Here is a 26,041-nt window from a genome sequence, read left to right as displayed (position 1 = left end):
AAGATGGTGAAAATGCATAAGTGCCTTGAAGAGCCGTTACGTTAAAGTTATTGAGCTTAAAAAAATTTTGACCGTTAACACAGCAATTTTTATGGTTTTCGGCCTAAAGCCTTCACAAACTTCCTGCTGCTTGCGACGCGGCAGTGAGAGTGTACTGTCAACAAAAGTATGCCACTGGCAGTCTCTTTCGCCTTCTTCATGATTTACCGACGAAAGCCCAACTAAAATATCAATGGCACAGAACCACGTTTCTTTATATGACGCAACACTTCTGGCAATAACGCATCTGTGTCGGCTTGCAATTTTGCGCCACCGTTTTTTTTTAGTGTTGCCTAACTACCACCACGACGTTCTTTCCGAATATATATCCTCCGCATGAAAATGTACAGCGCCGCGCGACATTTCGTTGAAACCATTTCCTGATGTTGCGCATGTGCTGACTCTGAGCACCCACATATAACTGGAGCACGTTAAATTTTTGATCGCTTTGGAAAGTCCCTCGTTTTGGGCGCACGTATTGTTCTTCAAAAATATGTCATTTATTCTACTTTTTTTTTTGGGGGGGGGGGGGGTGTAGACGTCAGTTCTGTATTTCTTAACAACTCCGGATCAAAATTATCAAAAGCGACAATAACGGGACCCGCAAGAAATTTTCTGCTTTTTAGGAATGCGCAAAGGGAAATATTTTACTTTATAATAACGAGAAAATATTTTTCGAAAATGGAATACACACTACTCAACCATATGAGAAAAAACAAAGTTTGAGCAGTAATTTGTTGATTTTTTTTCTATAATCGTGTGTGACAAGTACAGTTTTTTCTATATTCTTACTAGTTTTCCTCGTGGGGTATGATACCGAAAAGTAATTCTAAAATATAACAGAAGAATAACCAGAAAACTTCACACTTTGTGCAAAAACTTTGTTCCCTTTCATATTGCTCACAACAGTACTTAAAGTCTATATTTTCATTTCCCGGCGTCTCTCACGCGCGGTTCTTTACCCGAGCTCAACAACTATCAAAAGTACGCCTATAAAAAAAAAAGAGGGGGAGAGAGAAGAGGCTGCTCACAATGAACGAGAAGATGTGGGACCACATTAACAAGCACACAGAGTGATTTGTATGTAGGTGTAGGTTGATGTAAAGGTGCAGTTGTCAGAATCTCACAGCAATGAACGCATTCCGGCAGTTGTCCAGTCTGTCATTACTGCAAACGTGACTGCAATTTTATTCACATTTCAGTTATGCGGCAAAAATGCCACAGCTGTAGTTAAATATATGCAGCGATTTTAACAGCTCTATGATATTAAGCAACTCAGGTAGCGACGCATTACTCAAGTCGTGAAAAAAAGAAAAGAAAGCGATGCTCTACCTATAGCTGGATGGCACGAAACTTGCACAATGTGATACGTTCATCGAAAACAAAATTACAACGAATCTGGTAAAGGCTAAAAATCGCGCGCAGAGAACCCTACTCATTCTCATTCCTTTGAGCCGCAAAAGAACAAGCAATCCAACCTTGTTATGAGCAGTGCATTTCATGTAACTTGAAGAAATATACTGCTATCTCTTTATTAAAACAAAAGCTGACAGGTGACACTGCAGCTGACACTGCAGCTAATCCAGACTGTAGTCCACAGAAAAAAATTAACACGCATCAATTATTCGGAGGCGTCGTTCTGGAAACATGAGCTGGACATGGCCGACCTCTCTTGCTTTGGTGGATTTTCCCCAGCCTAGTGGTTGCTTCGCGAAGACGTGAACTGATTAGGTTGCGTGTAAAGGCTTTACTTTTTTTCCCCGCACTCCCACTTTTAGTTACGCGGTGCGTTTTATAACGCAACGCTGAGCCCGCTCGCAACCAAAAAGAGATATCCTCATTTAGTCGAGTTCCCTTTCTCTGTTCACCCCAGACTCCCACTTTCACCCTCGGCTGCACTGCTGCTCCAATCTCTCGGGCTCTTTACCCATTCCACGGTGCCTTAGCCAATGGCGCCAGGGTCCTTCGGCGGCCCCAGCCGTCGGTCGTGCGCTTCGATCTCTGCCCGGCGCCAGGCTCCAGGGTGCGCCAATTTCACTAAAATGCTTCTCTGTCTCGCTGGCCGCGTAGGTGGAACGCACCGACACCGTGCTACCCCGCTGCTTTACACGGCCACCGAAGCTCCGCGCCTCAAGCTACGCCAGCAGTAGGGAAGAGACACACACACAGAGATACGAAGGGCAAGGGAGGGAGGGGCGAGAGGGGAGGAAGGGGCCTCGTTTGTATTAATAATTCCACGGACAGCGGCCTCCCCTAATTACTCAGCACAACGTGATGCGAATAAGCGCAGCTGCGTCTCCGACCGAGCTCGAAAAGCGCGGTTTCGGCGCGTCTCTCCACCAGCGGCGTCGGCAGGGTTGTTCTGCCCTGCTCTCCGCTCTTTCGCCTTACGCGCCCTGCCCCCTCCTCTCCCCCATATCCAGCCCCTCCACCCTTCGGCGCCAAAGCTGTTATCCTTCACCTTCTCTCCCCCTCCCCTCCTTCCCATTCCTTCTCCTCCCTGTTGTTTCTCGGAGCATGAGCAGGAGCCGATTTGTGGCTTTTTGTACAACCTCCGGCGCTCTCCCCTCGCCGTGAGCGGAAAACATTGTGCCCTGTTTGGAGTGGCTCGTATAGACTCGGCCGCCGTTCAGTGTGCGGGTGCCGTACTATGTCCGGCTTCGTGAGGTGCCTCGCTGCGCCATATACCCGCACACATACACACATACGCATAGAGTCCCTGACTGGACCTCTGCACCCCTCCTCCCACCACACTCGTTTCTGCCTCTCGACTTAGTATCACTGGTGCTTCTGTTTGCTTCTAGTGCTGTTTTTTAGGTCGCTCCCGCCAATGCTGCTGCTGTTGTTGTTTCGTCCCCCTCCGCCCCGCCCCTCCGAACCTCGCGCCAACATCCTTCTCTCCGAAACCATTCAGTGGAAAACGAGCATGGGGGGGGGGGGGGGGAGTCTGCTCGCGCACTATCGCCTGCTCTGTAAGCCGTTCACACGCGCGTGCCTTCGAACGCGGGAAGCGTTACGTAAGCGCGGCCAGGTGATCGCTTATGGACGACGACGAGCGGGGGCCGAAAGGCGAGAGTGTGTCCAAGGAAGAAAAGTCCGCTGCAGAAACTCGGCATCGCTCCTGGGCGGCTGGTTAAACTTTTCCATTTACGCTATCAGCGAGCGAAGGGAGACGGGCGGGGGAGTCGTTCAATTTGTGAGCGTAAGCTACACGAAGCTCATTTTCGGAAAGCCGCCGAGGGAGAGCCGCGCGGCCGTACGCTTGCGTCTGAAAATGCCGTAACGAGTTTCGGTGTGGCGATTTGTTGCGCTCCATAAACGAAGTACGGAAACAAAGGGGAGAAGCAAGAAAGAAAGCGCACAAATGAAATAGCCACATTGGCGAGTTGGCAACGGAAAAGAAAAAAAAACACCTACGCAGGTCCCATAACTCATTCGCGGGTGTAATTATCCCACACGCGAGGACGAGCGCCGGCTTTAGGTCAAATACAATTACCCACCTGCTTTTGCTGTTGGCGTTTTCATGGCGCTCTCACGCCAGGTACCCTCAAGTGTGCACCTAGTTATCAAGTAGGTTTTGCTTCTTTTCGCCGACGATGGTCCTGCTTTTGTAGCGAACCCAGGGGCGTTAAGCACCGCATGGCAAATTTGGTTGTGGGTGGGATTTGTGTTTCTTTTTCTCAACTGCTTTTAGCACCCTTCGGCACCGAGTGTGAGGCTACATAGAAGTAAAGAAAAGAAAGAAACAAATTAGAGTTCACCGCCATTGCCGTCAGTGAGAACTGGTAACTACAGCAACCGCTACTGTTATGGAAATGCCGCGAGTTTGTCAGCATTGCCTTGAGTAAAAAGAAGTGGTATGGTCGTTAACCTTTACAATGATTCCTAAAAAAGTGAACTTTGTATTTGTCTCGATATATAATCGCTTAATACACAGATTCAATTACAAATGTGTTTTCTTGAGGAAAACCCCTTAAAAGCGCTTTGCTAATTTTCGTGCGCGAGTGATTTGCCGAACGTTTGCTTGCAATAAATTGAATAAAGTAGCAATAAGGACGTTTACTTAAATAATTTAATCTCCACAATTTTGGTAAATCATTGTCAAACCAAATACGATTATTGCAATTGGGCATTTCATTGGAAGATGAAGGGGGCCCACTAAAAACTCCCGCAGGTGATGGCGCCTGTTTTCTTGGTAGACACTTTAGGAAACTCTACGGCCAATCCATATTTTTGGTTCCCAACGCAATCTGATAACAAAAGAAGCCCGAACGCTAATTCAGGCACCGGCTTGAGCTAGTTGACTGCTGCTTTGATGACTCTCTTTTACTGCGCCGACTACGTGCATAACTCACCCGTGCAATGCCTTCCCTCAAGGCTTTCTCCTTCACCAAAACCATACTGAAAAAAAAATTCTTGCTTGTGCGTTCAGCAAGTATCAAATGAATCAGTGTTTAGAAATCAGTTTCTATTGTCTGTTTTTTATTGCAATTACCGAAGTTATTTCGTTATCATCAACTAAATTTGATGACTATTAAATATATACAAAACACTAGGTTCACAACCTCGCGGTTTACCGCTACTTCGAAGGTTCCACAAGTCAAGCTATGCAACTTAGACAAAGATGGGAGTCCTCGTATTGCCTATTTACAATGTTTTTTGTCTGAAGCCATGTACCTAATTTTCCAGTGTGCTCAGGATGGCAAACGTAAACAGCCGCCGAACAGGGCATAACACACTCATTGCGGGTGCCCATGGTTACGGTACATCGTAAACGTCCAAGTGTCAGGAAACAATCGCCATTGTTTCCTTGTTTAGCTTCAGCGCTCAAGGTTTGAATGAAGCCTTCAAACGGGGCTGTACTGACTTTCAATATTATTCAGTAGTTTAATGTATCTTCTAACATCCAATAATAATAATAATAATAATAATAATAATAATAATAATAATAATAATAATAATAATAATAATAATAATAATTGGTTTTTGGGGAAAGGAAATGGCGCAGTATCTGTCTCATATATCGTTGGACACCTGAACCGCGCCGTAAGGGAAGAGATAAAGGAGGGAGTGAAAGAGGAAAGGAAGAGAGAGGTGCCGCAGTGGAGGGCTCCGGAATAATTTCGACCACCTGGGGATCTTTAACATGCACTGACATCGCACAGCACACGGGCGCATTAGCATTTTTTCCTCCATAAAAACACAGCCGCCGCGGTCGGGTTCGAACCCGGGATAACATACCATAGCTGTTTTGGTTTCACAGTGACTCATTAGGGAAGCTCCCAAGGTGAGGGGTCATCACGAGGGAGGCATAGGCAAGCTTTCGCTAAAGAACCAAAGTACTGTTTCTCCGTCGACAGCCTGACGTACAGCACCGATGGGGCTTCTCCTTTGTTTGGGCCCTCGAGGTTTCTTCTCGGTGATACATTCTGTAAAGTCAAATCACCGCAACTGTTCTCGTTATCACTAGAGCTCCGGACGTTCGACTTCAATTTCGCTTCATTTCTATCTTTTTACTTTTTTCTCAGACAGAGTAAGAAATACGAAAAAATAAATACACACACACACACACATACCGAGCAAACGCGCATTGGTGTGAACGTGTGGGTTTCTGCCCGAAGTGTGCGTGCGCGCAAGGGCGTCGTCAGTGAAGCGAAGAAGGGGCCTTTATCTATTGTCCTCATTGGCACCGGTCAGAAACAGCGTAAGGACTTAGCTCAAACTTTGTGCTTCGCCCATTTTCGCCGATCACTTTTTCCTCCGCCTTTCCCATCCCTGGAGTGCCATTGAAGCGTCTCGCTCATAAACATGTGTTAAACTTGCCGAAAGCATTCCTCTCTTTTCATGCCGCGAGGTCAAGTCTCTCGAGGCTAGCCGGAGTGGAAGGGGGACTTCCAAAAAGAAAGATTCAGGCGTGGGAGGAAGCAGCAAGGAACAAAGGGAACGAAGAAAATAAATGGCGCTCTAACAGCAACTGCCCATTCTTTCGCGTTTTGTGTATAATTCTTCTTTCTTATCGAAGCCCGCCTGCTGTGCCAGGCGTGTAAGGAGAAGCTGCTCGGCGGTGTACTGTGAAGAGGCGCCAAAGGCGTGCACGCGCGTACATATAGGGTCCCGGCAACCTCCTCTCCCATCCTCTTCTTTCTTCTTGTCTTCTCTCCTCCCTGTATCGTGGCTGGAGGCGGCCCCTTACGTTCCAGGCAGCCCGGCACCATGCGTCTTTCTCCTAAGAGAGATTTCGCAATTCGTAAATGTCCGGCTACCCCCCCCCCCCCCCCTCCCGGCTTTCCTTACGATTCGTACCCCTCTCGCGGCGTTTGGCGAGCGGACCTGAGCGAACAAGTCTGGCGCGGGCCGAACCTGTGTTCGGGTCGACACCGCAGGGATTTGTCAGAATGGAGTTCGATCTCGGGCCATCGATCCTGGATTGCGTTTTTTCTGGCTTCTGAGTTTCTCTTCGCCCTCTCTGTTTCTTGCTCCCACTCTTGTTCTGCTTCTTCAATTATCTTTTTTCTCACGTTCTCTTTCTCACTGTTTTGGGTGAGCGTCCTACATCTTCCTTTCCTCGGCGCCGCTGCCGACATGCGGCGAACGGAGAGTCACGTCTTCCTGTAAGCAGCTTCTCTCATTCCCTCCCTGATGGCGACAAAAATAAAAGGAGAAAAGAGGGAGGTCGTGAAAAAGAAAGCGGTAGCGAATAGAGAGAAAAACAAGAAAGATGCTATACAGAAGCATAAAGTAGGCCGCGGAGCTGTTTGCTTTTACAGCCCCGCTGCTGAATGGAGCGTGAACTGCGTTGAAAGCGGTCAGACCAAATTGCTGGTCGCTTTCTATATTACGCCTTGTCGGAAGACGGGAAGGCCACCGCTGCGGGGTGCGTGGCCGAGCCACAACAAACTCTGCCGGGCGATCTCTGTAATGAACTCCGGCGCACTCGTCCGACAGCCAGTCTATTGCGCCCGCATCGTGTTCGCGTAAGCAAGTAAGCAAGCGCAGATGCCTGCTTGCCAGTTACTTCCCAACTCGGTCCTTCCCTCATCTTCCTTTTCCTCTTGCATTCATTGGTTACTCATTTTCTTCCGTCCATCACATCATCTTCCTCAATCTGGGGATTGTGGAAGAACCGCGCCAAGAGCAGTGCAGAAGTCTTGCAAGCTGCAAACACCTTTCGGGTTTCCGTAGATTGAAACAGGAAAGTAGGCACATCTCTCCTTGTGGAAATAAAGTGATTTATTTCGCTAAAGGAAGTATCCTAGCTGTCACTATCACTTGCTTTCTGGTGGATATCTTTTGCCACCAGTAGATTCGCTTTTACCTTCTTTCACATAATAAGCGACACAATTCCATTCAGTTTTCATGACCACTTACAAAAGAATATCAGCCCGTTGTTCTTTCACTTTTCATAATGTTATCTTTAAAGTGCTTGTTACTAGTCATAATCAATTTCGAGGTTGAAATCGTAATATGTCAATCCGATGCACTGCCCTAGATATAACCCAATAAAATTTATGTGAGACATCCCGGTGTGGAAATAAACTTTATCTAATATTTATTTTAGCCTTCAAAAGTTAGTGGGGCCAGTGGACATTTCACGTCATCTCACAAAGTATGATTTGAATTTCGCATTGTGCCTAAGGCTGCCTGTGTGCGCCTGTATGTTGCGATGCCAATGGAAGCACTAAGTGAGTATTTCTGCCAGTATATTTTTCCACATCCTTCCTCTGTCAGCTGCATCTGTCGCGGCTCAGGTGCTTAAGAAATTTTTGAACTTGATCCATTTCACCCATCTCCAACTTCGCAAATTGTGTTGGTTTTGCCGCTGTACTATACTGCCTTACAGGCAAAGCACGCTTTAGAGGAGTAAGCGACAGGTTGGATTGAAGCGGAAAGCCATACTGGTTGAAACGTCGTGTATCGAGGCAGCCTGACCTTCATAGGGATAGATGAGAGAGGAGATTTTAAAGGGAAAGAGGGGGATGGGGTAAGAAGCAACGTCGTCAGGTCAAAATTAGTGCGCTGAAAACTCACAATTTGCCGCGATAGAAGAATAGTTCTGCTTTTCATTCTAACGTGTTTCGTGAAGCACAACAAAATATGGTGGTATTGTTTTATAACCGATTTTCCGCTGCCCCAGCTCAGGTGCTTCAGTAGCGATGGCAGATGCCGGGGCCAGGAAAAATCTTCACCTTTTTTTATTATTATTTCAATAAACCACTACTACTACTGCTAGTACTACTACTTATAACCATCACGAACTACTCAAAACTGCGCAGTCTGAAAAGAAGTTCGCAGAAACTTACCTGCTAACTGTACCAGATTAAAGAGAAATTGTTTGCAGGCTCTGTCGATTCCGCTTCCTCTCAGTTGTGAGCCTAAAGGCATACCGACTACGCCAGAAGATCCGTAGAGGCTAAATTGACATATGACGAATATCTATGCGCGTTTGAAAAAAGACGGAGTGAGGCATTCGGTGTTATCTTGCAACGCTTGAACAGAAACTGCAGACTGCGGAACGCGACGCTGGCTGCTGGATAATCACCGCCGCGAACCAAGTTCTTGGTGAACCGCTGAAAGAATTTATTTCTTGTTTATTTAGCCTAGCGTCATCAGTAGGTGGCCGTGACACGCCTTATATGAGCCACTTTCCCTGGATTCCATGGGACAAATAATGTTTACCAATGTGTGCACCATTAGCTTCTTAAACTCGCGCTATCGGCAGGAAATCGGAGCAGGATAGAATAACAGCCAACAATCGTTTCGAAAGCGGTATACAGAAATACAGTTTAGACAAGTCTGGTTTATTTAATAAGCTACCATGGTTTCAACGTTAAACCATGAAATTATCGTTCAAAAATTGAAGTGCTTCTTTAGCTCTAATTCCTACTATATATACTCAGTTTGGGCGTACACTTGCCTCTGTCTTTTTATTATCGCCATTAACGACAGTTTCACTTCGTGCGTCATATTTTAGTTTTTGTCCTTATTTGTTTTGCTGCGTTCAAAGCGCAAGTTTTGCTTTCTGTGCACTCGCCCACCCCCTCCTATGTAACACCCGAAAAGGGCCATTAGGCCTTTGACTATGTGAATAAATTACGAGAAGGTTGTTACCCATATCTTCATGAGCGTTTGCCTTTAGTCCCCCATTTGGCAAATGAAGAACCATCTATCACCGATTATTAAGAGAGCTTTTGGTCTATGCAGTTCATTGGGTTTACTTGCTCTCTCATATATAGATAGCCAGTGATTCGTTGACATTATTCGACAGAAATGCCATAATAAGAGACATGTTGCAATAAATTGGTCTCACAGTGCAGGGTCTTTTGTGTATTAATTTACCGAAAGAAAAAAGCCACAAATGAGAAGTCGTCAACTCGTATCAGTACTGCGTATTATGTTGCAACTTTTCCCCTGATTGCCCTCTTACACCGCAGTCAGCGTAATTTGTCACAGCCTTTCTTGCCCTCATTCACAGCTTTCCAAGCGAAAGATAGTACTTACTCCTACTTTCCTACATGCCGTCCTTGCAACACTTATCACGACAGGCTGGCTGCAATAAAGCTTCCAGAGAGAATGATGTGTCACAAACAGCGACACCATCACGGTCGCTAATGACCTCGATGTATAGATACTCAGTAGAGCTCGCAATCGATCGATGTAAATGAAGCTCCCCTTGTTTGACAAAGCAAAGCGCCGCATAAACGCAAAACATAATAAGTAGCTGCAGTGCATACGACAAAAATATTGCGCCACCAGTAGCGCCTGCTACCTTCCTTTGTCGCTCAATGGCATTTTTCATTGTAAGTTGATTATTTGCAGAGAAGGGTAAGAAGCATAGATGCAAAAATGATTTGTGAGCAGAGGCCTATGGCTGCCGGGTACCTTTTGGTTTTGGTTGATGTATAATGGAGATTTAATGTCGTGGATTAAGTACAAGGCCTTTATTATTCAAATAAAATATTGTTTCCAATAAACGGACTCCGATAGCTACAGCACAAAGATGGATACAAAATAATTGCGATGGTATGTGATGATCAGCAATGCATAAAAGTACACTGAAATGCAATATTTATTGCAGCTCTCTAAAGGACTTCGTTCCGGAGAGAACGCCACAGCATGACCTTAATATTAGAATCGTTGCACAACTTTGTGTTCCCTGATGTCTAGTTCAGGACGTTATTTCAAACATTTTTGTACTTCAATGTCGTGAATTGTCATTCTGTTGTTAGCAGCAGCGGAATTATAATTATCTGCAGAAGCACCTCAGTTCAGAGCTAGGTTTGTCTACATTTAATTTGTTTTCTCTAATACAGGCCACCTCTTTATGTAAGAGGTTGAAACATAAACGATAATGTTCTGCCTGTGTTCCTTCCCTCTATGAATCTTTGTACATGTATCCTTGTTTGTATTAACATGCAACCTACTTGACTTCGATTCATTGTTAACAGTCGGTACTGGGCAAAGAAATGCGTTGAAACTGTGTGGAAAATGCTAGCGATTGCAGTTATTTTGAGAAAAAAAGGCATGAAACCGAAACTTTACTCAGAGGTGCGTAGACACTTTGCATATACATCTGCACGAAGCTAATCATAGCTTACCGCTTGCGCAACCTGCGAGTTCAAATTATCAACATTTCTTACATATACCATTTCTTCGGATATTTCATGCTAAAACGAGCCCACTAATTTCGCTTTTCGCACAATCAATTTTTTGTTTGAAATATATCGCTTTCTTCCTAGGCCGTGTCTGCTAGCTTGTTTCTTACACATTGCATTGACACCCACGCTAGCAAATAAACACCACATTACAACAGTTCTCGACCAACATTTAGGGAACCTCCTTAACAATATACTGAACAAAACGCCCCATAAAGCCCCGCAAATCGATAGGAATGACCTTAATAAAATCCACGCGAAAAAGGCTACCTGCAGCCAAATGCGCTAATCATTTGAAATTTTCACAGCTACTGAACGCCGCAGAAGTAAATTTGGGCAGCGCGAATTTATTAGCAGCCATTCCTACGATGAAGCGGACAAGCCAGGACAAGCTTCGCTGGCGAAGCGAGAAAAGTATGCGTGACGGAAGTGCAAAGTTAATAAATTCTGGAGATGAATATCTGCTCTGGTGCCTCGAAGTTCAGACTAGTTCGTCAATGCATGTTATCCCGTATAAGCGTATTCACACACGGAAAAATTTACGACGTTCCCTTAGATCGCGCAGTCGTCGTCCATACAAATTGACGTCATCGCATTGCAAAGTCCCACAAGACACATGATTGGCGAGAGGACCCCTTAAATCGCTTAGTAGTCACCACGACCCCCTTAACGTCTGATTCCCAAGATTGTGTAACACTACGCGAGCGACGCTCATCTTTTCTCCGTCATCTTACGAAGATGCTCATGTGCCTTACTATCCCCATTCGCAGGTATCCTTGGCTTGCGCATCGTGTCACTGGACGTGCCTCAGCGCGTCAGCGTGGGCCGCGAGGCGCTGCTCAAGTGCGCCTACGACCTCGAGGGTGACCTTCTCTACTCGGTCAAGTGGTACAAGGACGACATCGAGTTCTTCCGCTACGTGCCCTCCGACAGGCCGCCCGGCCAGTACTTTGAAGTGAACGGCATACGAGTGGATGTAAGCACGGTGGATTGCTAGCTGCCGACTGCGCCCGCGCCTCAAGTTCGACGACAAAGTAAACTGTATGGAATAGAGCGAAGCGGCGTGTTTCGTTATCCGGCGGTCCCATGCTTGCGGCGCTATGAATGCTAAGGTACCCAGAGTGCCGGTATGTTAAGTTGAAGTGTTTATCCGGTGCAATTCGAGGTACAAAATTCTAAGATGTTTTATTTAGTGACAAATTTTTTTGTTAATAATAATAATAATAATTGGTTTTTGGCGTAAGAAAATGGCGCAGTATCTGTCTCATATATCGTTGGACACTTGAACCGCGCAGTAAGGGAAGGGATAAAGGAGGGAGTGAAAGAAGAAAGGAAGAAGAGGTGCCGTAGTGGAGGGCTCCAGAATAATTTCGCCCACCTGGGGATCTTTAACGTGCACTGACATCGCACAGCACACGGGCACCTTAGCGTTTTTCCTCCATAAAAACGCAGCCGCCGCGGTCGGGTTCGAACCCGGGAACTCCGGATCAGTAGTCGAGCGCCCTAACCACTGAGCCACCGCGGCGGGTTTTTGTTGCAATGTAAAAATTTTATTGCACGGGTTTCATGAGTCGGCTAACTCCTAAACCGTCTGAAAATACTAAGCTTGTAGTCTATTTCACACTGGCCTACTCTACAGTAAAATAACCTCGTAGTCCTTTTTTTTTCGCTAAAATAAATTGTTTCCAGTCGTCGGCTAATATTTTCCTGTTTTGTATGTCTTAATCATTAACGCATCGCGATTTTATCGCAGTCCTTCTTCATTCTCTGAAAACTAGAAACTTGAACGTCACTTTGACGAAACAGAGAAAAACAATACAGGAACAGTGTTTTACTGTCTTTTTCTTCAAAAAAGTAAATTTGTTTCTTTCTTTTGTGCACGTAGACAAACTGTACTCTATGGCGTCCTCCGAAGCGCCTTTTCATTTTTTTCTCTTTGCAATGCGTTAAATTGTGCGTAAAAATTATTCCTTACTTGAGGGTTTCTTTTTTATTCGTGAAATGAAGTTTGAAAATCCTATTTTGAAAAATATGAGACTGGCGTGCATTTACGGGATTAGAAAAGATGACTAAGGAAGAGATGTAACGTTTACAGCAACATTGTAATGCTGGCTCTAGCTATAAAAGCGAAGGATAAGCCGACCCTTTCATTAGTTATATTGAGGACATTCGTGCATCGCTCTTTCCCGAATGACACCGACTCTCTACGCAAGAAAGAAAAAAAAAGACTGCGTAGACATTCACTTAACGTCTTTTATGGCCTCTCAGGCGCTGCTTAATGACGCCTAAAAGTAAGCCGCTCTTTGGCCGTCCTTCATGCATGACAACGTTTGCACGCAGATAAGGAAAAGATCGCTGACGGTTTTATTTACGAGCCATAGCGCCGCTTACGCCGCCAGCCGTTGTGTTAGTTCTTGCTTTGTTTTATCTTGTGTCCTTCACTATGCTGCTTTATTTCAGCACATTGCTTCTCCCCTCTTAGAATGTGAATGGCTCGGGGCCCTTGTTTATCGTAGCGAATAATCAAAATTTAATCGCTACCCCAAGTCGCACATAAAAATAGTTGTCTACGCAACTTTATAGCACATGCGCATGTCTTATACTGGGCACTTCGCGAGAGCGAAGACTTGCTTGGTTTGACGAAAATGATAGAAAAAGCAAGTTACTGCAATAAATTGTCGCTGAACAGGAGCGGAAAGAAGTATTCTTGTGGCCAGTCTTGAGTCCTTCCCACGAAACATAAAAATAGTTCACACCGATCAACTCGGAACTATGTATATATAATCTCCAATGTTGTCAGCACCCCCTTAGTTACAACAGGACAGGTCAAATGAAAGTTTAGGCAGGCATGGCGCCTACGGAGCGTACATTTTATGAGCACGAGCCACGTAACGGAACGTATGCAGACACACGTATACTCGCCCCCTGCCACTTAACTATCACTGAGTAAGAAGTTCGCCGGTTTATCACACCGTACAAGCCCTGTATCTATTACTCAGGGTGATAAGTAATACGAAGTACTGTGCTGTGGACTACGCATGCGTCTGTTTCAGATTTTAAGCTCTAACCTTTTAGGAGGGGGAAGGGGAGTAACCAAATTTATGTATTTTCTAGAAACCTATCCATTCCTATTTTATTCCTATTATATATATATATATATATATATATATATATATATATATATATATATATATATATATATATATATATATATATATATATATATATATATATATATATATATATATATATATATATATGGAAGATGAACCTGATAATACCAATGTAATGACAACTGGTGAGTGAAACCAAAAAGAGGAACTTATGTCGGGAGTTGTCATTACATTGGTATTATCAGGTTCATCTTCCATATATATATATATATATATATATATATATATATATATATATATATATATATATATATATATATATATATATATATATATATATATATATATATATATATATATATATATATATGGAAGATGAACCTGATAATACCAATGTAATGACAACTGGTGAGTGAAACCAAAAAGAGGAACTTATGTCGGGAGTTGTCATTACATTGGTATTATCAGGTTCATCTTCCATATATATATATATATATATATATATATATATATATATATATATATATATATATATATATATATATATATATATATATATATATATATATATGGAAGATGAACCTGATAATACCAATGTAATGACAACTCCCGACATAAGTTCCTCTTTTTGGTTTCACTCACCAGAAGCGGGCTTTACGGCCATTATATATATGGAAGATGAACCTGATAATACCAATGTAATGACAACTCCCGACATAAGTTCCTCTTTTTGGTTTCACTCACCAGAAGCGGGCTTTACGGCCATTGGCATTGGTACTAACAAGCGAAGCGCAACTCTCATCGAATTGAAAGATTAGGTATTTTATCACTTATGTATGCAAATAACATTGCAGCGTGATGTCTAATAAAATATTGCAACTCACGTTCTCAGGGGGGCGCACATGGCCAGCTCCCCTCACGAAACCCCATATCGATGGCCACGCAACATCAATATTTCACACTCCCGCAAACGTGCCTGTCGCGGAACCAAGTTTTCCAAGAGCAAGCAAAACACGAAATCCTCGCGGCACTCAGTCACAGAGTAAACAGTGCTAACCACATGCATCAACAACTTCGCTACCCTTCTCTCTACTTGCCGCACATTTATGCCCTTCTCTCTTTTCTTCCAATTTTTATTTTTTTCCTTCACCCGCACATCAGTCTGCATGTCTTCTGACCAAAACGCATTGAATATTGCTAGGCACGTCCGTAAAAACCGCAAGTCCACGCGCAGGAATGAGAAAATGCAAGCAAATAAAAGAAAAGCGTATCACAAGCGGGCGTTAAGAGGGTGGCCGGAACGAGAATTGGCAATCAAGAAGCTCTACACAAAACCAAAAAGCCGGACGACTGGCTTGGAAGAGAACATAAATAAGGTGCAAGGCATCGCTCCAACACGGCGGACTCCAGTGCATAGGTTCCGAACTAACTTTACGACCGCGATTGGGCTGCAAAAACACAAAAAGAAAACCGTGAGCAAATTAGGCAAAGCAGAGTAGGACAACCGCGCAGTGGCCGGGCTATAGAGGGCAAAGCGAGCCTCGGCTTCCTTGCCTCCGGCGCCGAGCCGCGTGTTGCGCTAGTCGGCATGTACGGCCGCGGCGCAATAGCAGCGCGGCCAGCCAAAGAAGCCATACATCGCGGGACAATTGGCCCAACACCCGGGGCAACGCGCGGCGAACCCGAAAGAATGCCGCCACTCTGCCTGCCTGCGCCCCCAAGTGGGGCCATCGGTTTTCCGGCCTGCTTCTCCGGGAAACCCTGTTATGAGAAGCGCGCCCTTCCGGCTCGATTCACGCCAAAAATGCTCGGAATCTCGATGGATATCTTTGCTGCTGCCGCTGCTCCGATCACCGGTGCCGTTTCGCCGGCACGGCGCGCAGGACGCCGTGGCACTGACCATGACGGCGCGACGACGACGATAGTAGGAGGATGGGGTAGAGAGATTGGGAAGGGGGAGATCTTTTGAAAGGGGCCTCCAGACAGGCAGGAAAACAAAAGACGCCCTTCTTCGATGGGGCTTCCTGTCGTTTATTTGATTTCACTTCTTGTTTTTTTTTATCTGGTTCGTCGTTACGCCATTGTTTGCCAGTGATGGTTCCATCCATCCTTCACCTCCGGGTTCTTCTCTCGACGAGCCATTTCCAGGGAGAACACAAACGTAGTAAAGAAACACACGACGAAACTGAAGGCATAGAGGCCTGCGCGCCTCGGTTGGAAGTAGTGACAACGTGCTGGCAGCTACGGCGGCGTGGCTGTTTGTGGTGGTTCCCAAGGAAAAAGCAGCGGCAGGCTTGGAAGGAAAGATAAGGCAGAGAGAGACAGCAGCCAGCTCGCGCGCGCCTCGCACGATGACCCGGGAAGACGAAGAGCGCGCAAAATGCCCGTGAAGAAAATGCCGTTGCCAGAACCTAAGTTGCGCCCGACAACCCGCGCGCGCGCTCGCGCGCACAGAGGCGCCAGTTTTGCGTTCCGTTACCTTTCTTTTTTGATAGCGTCTCCTTTGTTTCGCTGCGCGCGATCGCCGTTTCTCAGTAAGCTGCCAGCCGTTTTTCGGAGCCCGCAATGGGTTTCCCCGCGCTGTGAGAAGCTAACGTGAACGGGGGCCATTTCGGCATGAAGCGACAATTGTTTCAGGCCGGATATTCAGGGGGGGGGAGTCATCGCGAATCATCTCGCTACCATGCGTTCCGGGTAAATGGCTTGCACCCTCCTTCTTCGAGCCACTATTGCTCGTGTCGTCAAATTCTATCCCTCTTCTTTAAGGAAGCGAACTTCGGTAGTATTGCGATTTAAAGCGGTCAGATCGTTGAAGACTGCAGGAATGTTTGCAAGAAGTTTTTCTCTTCCCGCTGAAAACAACGCGAAATGTGTTGAGGTGAAAAAAAGAACCAGTTTACCGTCTCGTACAATAACAACAACCACGTTTCAAGGAATGATCATTTATCATCTTGTACGAATCGCTAACATGGAGGCTCCTACTGAACTGGATTTATTAAGCCGCTTTTGAAGATTCAATATCTCAGAGACATCCGGCGAAAAGATTTCATCTTACAATAGAATGGAGTGAGTGGGCGAAAAAGTGAATTCTGTTCATGTTGTTCCTCTTTCTTGTTAGCTTACTACGAGACAAGGACTATTTACGGACGCAGCACGAGAAAATTTTAGGTCTTTCCGAAACATTGCGCACGGAAACGCGCAGTGTTGTTGACACCTTTCCTGTCGCCCCACTCTGCTGGCAAACGAACGAATTCAAGCCTCGTTAGGCGGCTAACCAAGGCTAACCAAGCTTTCTCACAGCGTACGCTTACTCTGTGGCGAGAACAATCAGACACTCGCCAGGAAAACGACTCCCCTTAACTGGGCTTTGTGTATAAGCAGCGCCTTAAATACAGCCTAATGAATTTTCCGGACTAAACACTTGCTAATGACCACGCGTGTCGGAGGCGGCAAAAGCCTTTTAAATGTAATAATACCGTGCGGGGCACAATACGTGCCTTTTCTGCTAATCTTCCACAAAGCGAAGAAATTACCGCAGTTTAGCATTGCCATAGCAAGCCAGCTGCATGACTTAAGGGGCGGAAGAAGGAAGGGATTCGGCAGAGGTGTTTCTGCTGAAGCATATGCTCTACAAAGTAAAACATTAGAAAGGAAAGCTGAGAAAGTGGGACGCGACGTTGCTCCGCGCGAAGAAATTGCTGCGTTTGCTTAGCCTAGCGTGCTTTTTCAAACTGCCTCTGAGAGACATTTTCTCACGTACTCCTAAAGCGCCCCAAGATACACGCACCTTCCCTTTGTCTTGAGGGGCATCGCTTCACCAAAGCTTACGTGCGACTTGGGTGTTCAAATCTTGCTTGCGCGTGGGCTAACGTTTCCCTTTTCAGAAAGTGCTAACGATGGCTGCGAAGTCGTAATGAGAGCAGCCGGGTAATTTTAGGTCTAATGATGGTAGCTAACGATGCCAATAAAGAATGGCTTCCTTTATTGCAGGAATTTGCTCATTAAGTGTCTTTCAATATAATATAATATTAATTTTATAATGTAAGGTTATCTTGTTGTTTTCACAGACAAACCGTAGAGTTCTAATTTTTTGTACAAAACTGAGATCGTAAGTTATGTCCTAGTGTACAATTCGAGGCTAGAGAAAATTATACAAGAGATGAAAGGGCAGCGAAGCACATGAAAATCAGCTAATTACGGAGAGTTGTGGTGTACTAAAATTGTGAGGCGTGAGACCAAGAATCAGGAAAAGCACTTTAAAAAATTGTAATACAGGAAATTTTGCTCTTCTCGCCAAACTACAAGTCCCTGCTCCCTGATCATTTTTGCGTCTTGAGACGCCTTCTTTTGTGTATTCGTATCGAAAATAAAAATGAAGAAACAAAACACGAAATATTTAGTGTTCGCTAGTTTTATCAGCTGAGAAGCGGTAATTCATGAATGTTTCAGAATACATTAGTTTCAAGGAACAGTGAACGCTTCTGAGCTGACAAGAGCTAGCCTAGTTCTAGAATTAAGGCTAATAGAAAGCAATTTCAAAACGCGTATTTTTTTCTTCTAATAATTTTTTAAGCATGACTGGCGCCTCAACTCGCCGGAGTGTAAGGCTTTCTGTGTACACACACGTTCACGCTTGTAATGTCTGCAATAAGTGGTATTTAAAAATTCTGTTACATACGTCCGCTAAAATGTCCACGTGAAGTCCTTTTTCTCGTACCTTTAAATTTTCTGTGCAGACTGCTTTTTGTTGTTTTCTGTAACACTGCACCACAGCGCAGCACAAATCCTGTCACACGCAGTTTGCATGCCCTGATGCACTGCGAATCAGTAACAGCAGTACAAACACACCTGAAATTTGTTTTTGTTCGAATGCTAAATTTCATAATTAATAAGGTCGACAAACACCCAAAGACTGAGGTTAACAGAAGGGTTGAAGATTAACAAAAAAAAAAATAATGGCGGATTACCCATCCTCTAATCTGGAAAATCAGTGCTTGCTGAAATGCGATAATGATTACGCGCAGAAAAATGCAGCACGTGCTTGATGCCCGTGTGAGGTCCCTGCTTCCGCTTCTACTCCCCGCAACCCTCTCCTCGGTCACACGTGGCTAGATGGACGCGAAATGAATACGAACACAAATAAGTCTTTCTGAAGAACCTTCGGTCTGATTCTCATGGGAAAGTCTCGCGAGGCATAAGGTGTGGACTATGTGCCTGGGGTGGTCACATGATCGGGCCTCGTGGGTGGCGCCCCGCCTGACCCCATCTTCCAGTCACCGTCAACTACACGGTTGCTTTTGGTCATGTACAGTGTGGCTAGGACGACACGCTTTGCCCGGGCCAGCGTTAAAAATAATAATACTTAGCCTACCCTGCACAAGAAAATCAAAAGCTTTCCATGGAAACAAATTCCTTGGCCACATAAAGCATATAAAGTCAATGAAACGAAAACAGGAGGAATAAACAAAACATTCAATTTGTATGCCGCGATCCGACGTTTCAATCGTGTGTCTAACCAGTTCCCCAGCATCAGCATTTATTTTGCAGCCCACGTCTGTAACAAGCGGTGATCACTTCCAAGCAGTTGACCTCAGTTGATGTATTTATTAGCTGTCACATACGAGTACACAGGTCTGGCGAATTTCTATTTTTACATAACATTAAAACTTAAGTAGCTATCAGAAGGCAGTACAAGGTATCTCTTATAAACTGGTCGCGTAAGTCGAGAAACATGATAGGGTTTGTGGGAATAAAACTAGCGTAGTTTTTCACGAAGCTTAGATAAATGAATTTCTTTGTTTGGAAACCATATGTCATTTACAATTTTTACCGAACTGTTTATTTATAGCTGTTTAAACTAATTTTTTTATAGGAGTGCTAGATGATCTGAAATTAAATGCATAAACTTCTAATAGCCTGAAACCAATTTTTTTTCTCACCGAGACCACTATGTCAATTTCGCGGAATATTTGAGATCAGCCAAGGCGTATATAAGTCATTGCTACTTCACACGCATGTTTTCAAAAGGCATTTCTCTAACCTATAATGAGCGTCATTCAAAACTGCGGTAAATGAAAACAATGTAATAATTTTTCGCAAACTTAGCTATTCAGGAAATCCACATAGGGTGTCTTTTTACAATTAGTTCTGAGGCTTTTGCAGTATTTTTTGTTATGAGGCAGGGATCGGCAGTGGCCAAGTGTGCACACTGACAAGATATTCGGTTATGTTAAGTCCTTCAAAAAACTGCCCTTTTTTCAACGCGGCATGCTCACTGCTTGATAGTTACCATTTGCTGTAATTAGGTTATATTATAACCGTTCTTGTAACCCTCCTTGGTTGTTTGAGAAAAATATCGATCATGAAATGTCAGTTATACGATGTTTCGGACTACTGGCGACGATTTAAGCCCGTTATTCGAAACATACTGAGCCGTGCTTAACCGCAGCGATCTCGCATTCTAAGTCTGGAAACTAATGAGTGCCCTTGCTCTTACCGTCTGAAATAATTTGCGTTCTTGCAAAAAGAGAAGTTCCCTAATATGCAGTTTGCTTTTAAAGCCGTCTTCTTAACTGCTTGCCTCATTGCCGGCCCGACTTCTGACACAGTTTCAATAGTTCGTTCTCAAGTCCCAAATGCATCACCAGTGCTACTCGGAAAGTCAGAAAGCCTGCGGTAAAGTCATGGCTACACAAATCGACAGATTTTCCACCTGCTTTTAAGTAACTTCTTGATTTTTTCATGCATTCAGTCTTCACTGATGTCAGAAAGAAAATAGAAGCAACGCTGTTTATTCACACCGGGTATACACCAATACATACACCAATCATCAGCGCTTGTACAGAGGGCAAAGCACATGTCTAGATCGACCGAACTGTGTGTTCCGCAGCTCCAAAAGCCGTTGCTACCAGGAACCAAAAAAAGAGATGACAATGAAATTATAAGACTTTAACTGCGCATGCTTACATCTAGACCATTTCCAACCAAATGTTATCGCTAGATATAGCGTGTTGAGCCCGAAACACGCACAGAACGTGTTCTATACAACCGTTTTGTCTTGCGTACGTTCTATGTTTAGGCCCCTGGCTTTCTTTACAAGTTTTTATGGCACAATTTCTAGAATTGCGATGCTGTTCTGTTCGATATATGAAATGGTTATGATTTATGATTTATGTGGGTCTAACGTCCCAAAGCGACTCAGACTATGAGGGATATCGTAGTGAAGGGCTTCGGAAATTTCGACCGCCTGGGGTCCTTAAACGTGCGCTGACATCGTACAGTACGCGGGCCTCTAGAATTTCGCCTCCACCGAAATTAGACCGCCGCGGCTGGGATCGAATCCGCGGAGCGCCATAACCCCTGAGCCACCACGGCGGCCCCAAATGAAATGATTTTTTTTGCGTTTTCCTCTCTGTCATCTTTTCAACCCCTATTCACCATCCCCAGTGTAGGGTAGCAAACCGGAGACTCACATCTGGTTACCCTCCCTGCGTTTCCTTTTCATGCTCTCTCTCTCTATTAATCAACAGGCTGGGCTTTGAAAATTAGGTGAAGTGATACTCACTGGCCCTAATCCCCACATTATGCCTCCGGCTCCACCTCTCTGCGTCTCTCTTTACCGCAGATGCTGCGATCGGTGAACGGCAGCGTGTTCATCCGCGGCATGGACGCCGCATCGGAAGGCACGTACAAGTGCGAAGTGTCCGCGGACGCACCTTCGTTCCAGACGATCTTCGCCGAGAAGATGATCAGGGTCGACTGTGAGTGCCACCTCCGTACTCGCACCGCTGTCATGCCGCTCTTCCACCCGTATGAACCAGCAGTTTCATACCCATAGAAAATCGCCACTCATTGGGCCTACTGCCCGTTGGGCTGACTCTCGGGAATTTAGTCTTCAATACTAACCGAAATAAGAAATAGTAGCAGTGTTTTGAATTTAGGTTTCAGCATATAAAATACATTATCGCTAATACCACTAGGAGTGAAATGGTCTCTTAAAGACGTTAAAGCAAAAATTAAGAAGCATGTAACAGCGCATCATTTAAAGGCGCTTTTCTTGCTGAGTGCAAGTGTCTTCAAGGCAGTTGAAAATGTTCAAAGATAAAGTTAAAATTATTCCAAGGCAATAGTCATTGCCCTACTAAAGCAAACACAAGTTCAGTATTTAGTGTTATACTGCTATTGCCGTGGGCACGGTGAAAAGCCTGCGAAAGAGGGAAGAAATACACTGCTTCACGGTTACTATAAATCCAGCATATTAGGTTCTTTGTCAGAACGTTAAAATGTTTTTTATAACTATAACCGATTAAGAAGGCGCAAATAAAGAGATGAAAAATTAGAAATTAAAAGCGCGATGTGTTTGGACAGATTAGTGAACTATAAAATTGATGGAAATAAGAATTTAATGTGACAAACGGTACAGTACCACAAAACTAGTCCTCAATGAACACGATTGTTGCATCTCTACTCCAAGCTACACAGCAGATGATTTTGCGGTGTTAGAAACGAAAAATCTCATACCGTGACAAATGCACGAAAAGTGGCAGAAGGGAGGCGAAATACTCAACTGCCTAAGAACTACACGACTGGAGCAGCAAAAAAAAACATGAGGCAAAACACACAAAAGCTGCGTCCTTAACGCCGCCTGCATTGTTCCTCGGAATAAAAAAGCTTTGACACACAATGCGCTTTTGTACGGGCGTAATCCGGTCAATATCCACAATGGATGGCTGTCGCACTCGGCTACAAAAGCATTCAAAGGAAAGCGGCTTTCAGACTACAGCGCAGGGGGAAATTTAAACAACTACGTCATACTAGTGCTCAGAGAAAGGCAAAAAAGTGATCTAAAAAAAAGAGCGCGCTGAGGCACGTTCTCTATCCCGCTGAAAAAGAATATTGTTTCAAGGCGCCCCCTTTCTAGACGGTTACGCTTACAGAACTGAAATATCGTGCCAAACACACACAAAACAAAAATAAATGTACGAGACTCGAGCTCAGCTGGAACGCATGCAAGAAACGTAAACAGAAGCCTCGAGTCGATATTTGCGAGCACCCTGTTGGGGCTCATCTGCGTTTGCAGATTTAGTCACGGAATTGAAAATGGAATAGAGTTTGCTCTTGTTAGAACGCATCGAGTATCCGGGTGAATTTGTTGTTGTGGTATCTACCAATAATGCGGAGGTCGTGCGAGCTAAGTTCTTGAATCACCAAACCGTGAAGCAGATCATAATTTTTTTTTGTTCCTCAACACTGGATGTCCAAAATTCTCGGCCAAAAATTTCGAACTTTAAAAAATTGTGACAAATTGGTATGGAAATAGTGAAGGTAATGGTCCAGTGTTCCGATGTGCAGCAACCCCTTTTAACGTTTTTCCATCACTTGCATCGAGCAGTTAAGACTGCCATAAAAAAAAAAACGAGGAACGCTTTTGACGACAGCAAAAACGTTAATACGAGAAAAGTGCAAACCTGTCGACGTGAGATCTGCGGGTGTATTGATTTTTTTAGTGAAATCATATGACAAAAAAAAGCGTTAATAAACTCTTTCCCGCTCAAGCCTGCTGTTGTACAGAATTGCTGGGTATGAGCATTACAATGCCTGACCATAAAAGCTGTAATTCCTGGTTTGGGTCAAAATTAGGAACAAGGCACACAACTTGAACTAACCTCTTTTGCATGCCACATACACAACTGCTTTATAATTCTAACACCGTTTCGCTTTTTTTGCTAAATGGACATTCATGACCACTCCATCCAAGTATTGTTCTCAGTACAAATTTGGTTATCAGTGTCTTTCTGGGCTCTGAATTTGTCCGGGAGCCAAAGACGCATTCATCGGCGAGAAAGTTGCATTTAAAAATCCCTTCCCGCCAGTCTATTTAGACTCCTGGCGTCTTTACCAAAATCAAGAGGCTGCCACCACAACTTTCTTTTATTGACGGTGTAACATAGCCTCTGAAAATTGCGCACAGTAACTGTAGTCGACACAAGCATTTTGTTTGCGATATATATATATATATATATATATATATATATATATATATATATATATATATATATATATATATATATATATATATATATATATATATATATATATATATATATATATATATATATATATATTTAAGTTCAGGGTTCGTTTATTACATGTTTATGGTCAAGGTTAGAAAAACACTGGAATACAGAAGGAGGTCCCAAAGTCAGAGACTGTGGACGGGACCTACGAGAAATAATGCAAACCCTTATTTGAATGAAAAATGATTACACACCTAATAGCATACAGACCAATACAAAACACAAATCATTGAATGATATAAATGACAAAACTAGTACCATATACCAAGTAAAATACTTTTAGGGGGATTGCAAAAGGTGACGGAGAGCGGATTTAAAGGCACAGATATTAGATGATTGCTTAATGCTAACTGGTAATGAGTTCCGTAATGTGGTGGCAGTGAAACGAACTGTTTGCTTTCCATAATTAGTGTTAGGTTTAGGGAGTAAAAAGTTACTGTTATTAGCGAAACGCCTGTCTTTGCGACGCGGGTTTTGGTCACTGCTAGTTAACGAAAAAGGAAGTAGATTTCTAACAGATTTGTACATAAGGGTACATAATATGTAGTCGATTATTTTGGGCACCGATAAAATATTGTATGATAAGAGCAGTCGAGGGGCATTTGCAGAGCAGTGACTATAAGTGATAATTCGAATTGCTTGATTTTGAATAGTTTGCAGAGAAGATAAATGCGAATCATACGTGTTTCCCCAAGATGAAATGCAATACTGAATATGGGAGTGGATGAACGAGTAATAGAGGGAAAAGAGAATGGGAACATGGAAATACGGGCGAGCTTTAATTAATACTCTAATACCATACGCCACTTTTCGGGAAATGGATGAGATGTGGGTCTGAAATTTAAGATGTTCATCCAGCACTACACCTAGAAAGGATACGTGATCAGCTGAAAGGATCGAGTTTGAGCCTATGCTAACAGACGGGTTTTCGCAAAGAATTTTACGAGGTGACCTAAAAACTGTAAAGCTGGATTTAGATGCATTAATGAACAGCAAATTATTTCTGCACCAATCGAATACATTCTGTGCATCAATGTTAAGTTTATCGAAGTAGAGAAGTACTTATATATCAAGATAAGTATATAAATCGACAGTTATATATCGTCTTTGCCAGCTTATACAAGCTACGATTGCGATGAGAGTGGTCTCTTTTTAATTAGAGCACTCTACCTTACCGATACAGTCGAAGTTCTGTTTGCCCTCAACGTTCCTTTGAGCCGCGAATCAGTTAAGAAGCATAAAGCACAATCGTGCGTATGCACACCGCTTTTGATCACACCATTACCCGCCACGTTTTCTCTTTCCTTAACAGCCGGCGCTGCCAGCCTTTCGAGGACTTCCGGCCAGGCGTGGACACTTCTCGCCGCCGTCGCATGCCTCTCGCTTCTTACACGGCGCCACACAACGTGAAGGAAAGCAATGCTCCTCACCACCGCATCGGGAGGCTGCCTCCGGGCCAGCAGATGCCTCGTGTGCGTGTGTGTGTCATTCCAAGCGAGTCCAGGAGACTGAAAATGTGACGTGCGCGCGCGGCACGGAGTGACTGGCTCCCCTCAGCTGCCACCAGCGTGAACTGAACGGGCCTCAGAGTGAGCCGTGCGGCCGTTCTCCGAGAACGCCCGCCTATGCTTCCGACCCAGGAGAAGATGCGGCACTCTTTGATCGCAGTAGTTGCCGAGTGTTCGTGACGAGAGGAGGAACATTTGGAACAGACAGAAAAGCGCAGCGCGCGGGAGACGCCGAACAATGCAAGCACTCCCTGCCGCTCTTCTCATGATAGTGACACTCTCCAGCCGCGAGAAATGTGCGTTTAGCGTCGACGTTTATTTTTCTTTCCCTTTTCCTACTCTCCGCTTGAGGCTTGCTCTGTCTCGCTCTCTCTCTCTCTCACTATCTCTCACTCCTGGCTTCCACAGGCTGGCAACAATTATCCTCTCCCTTTTCCCGCTTCTCGCTTTTCTCTTTGACCTCGGCTTTCTTCCGTCTAAAATCTCGTGTTTCTTTCCATCACTGCGCGGGATGAGCATCTAGTCGCTACGAAACTTGCTTGCTGTGTAAATAAGCTCTCAGCGCCCGAAAAGGGGTACCAATCAAAACATCTGTAAAAAGCCTGAAAATAAGGCTTACACTCTCAGAAAACAAGCGACGGCAGTGGGCGTTT

At 44.4% G+C, this 26,041-nt stretch overlaps 1 protein-coding gene across 1 annotated transcript in view; it reads left to right on the top strand.

The window, feature by feature from the left end:
• The window catches only part of LOC144094681 (uncharacterized), a 94,768-nt gene extending 69,333 nt beyond the window's left edge, over positions 1-25,435 (top strand). The window contains exons 2-4 of the mRNA XM_077628602.1: positions 11,462-11,667; positions 21,429-21,564; positions 25,193-25,435. Of these exons, the coding sequence (XP_077484728.1) occupies positions 11,462-11,667; positions 21,429-21,564; positions 25,193-25,290 (440 nt within the window). The 3' untranslated portion in view covers positions 25,291-25,435. The remainder of the gene's footprint in view (positions 1-11,461; positions 11,668-21,428; positions 21,565-25,192) is intronic.
• The last annotated feature ends 606 nt before the right edge of the window (positions 25,436-26,041 follow it).

Source organism: Amblyomma americanum, chromosome 6 (assembly GCF_052857255.1).
Source record: "Amblyomma americanum isolate KBUSLIRL-KWMA chromosome 6, ASM5285725v1, whole genome shotgun sequence".
NCBI classification, from domain to species: Eukaryota; Metazoa; Arthropoda; class Arachnida; order Ixodida; family Ixodidae; genus Amblyomma; species Amblyomma americanum.
Note: the sequence above shows the minus strand (reverse complement) of the source record. Positions and strands in the feature narration are given on the sequence as shown.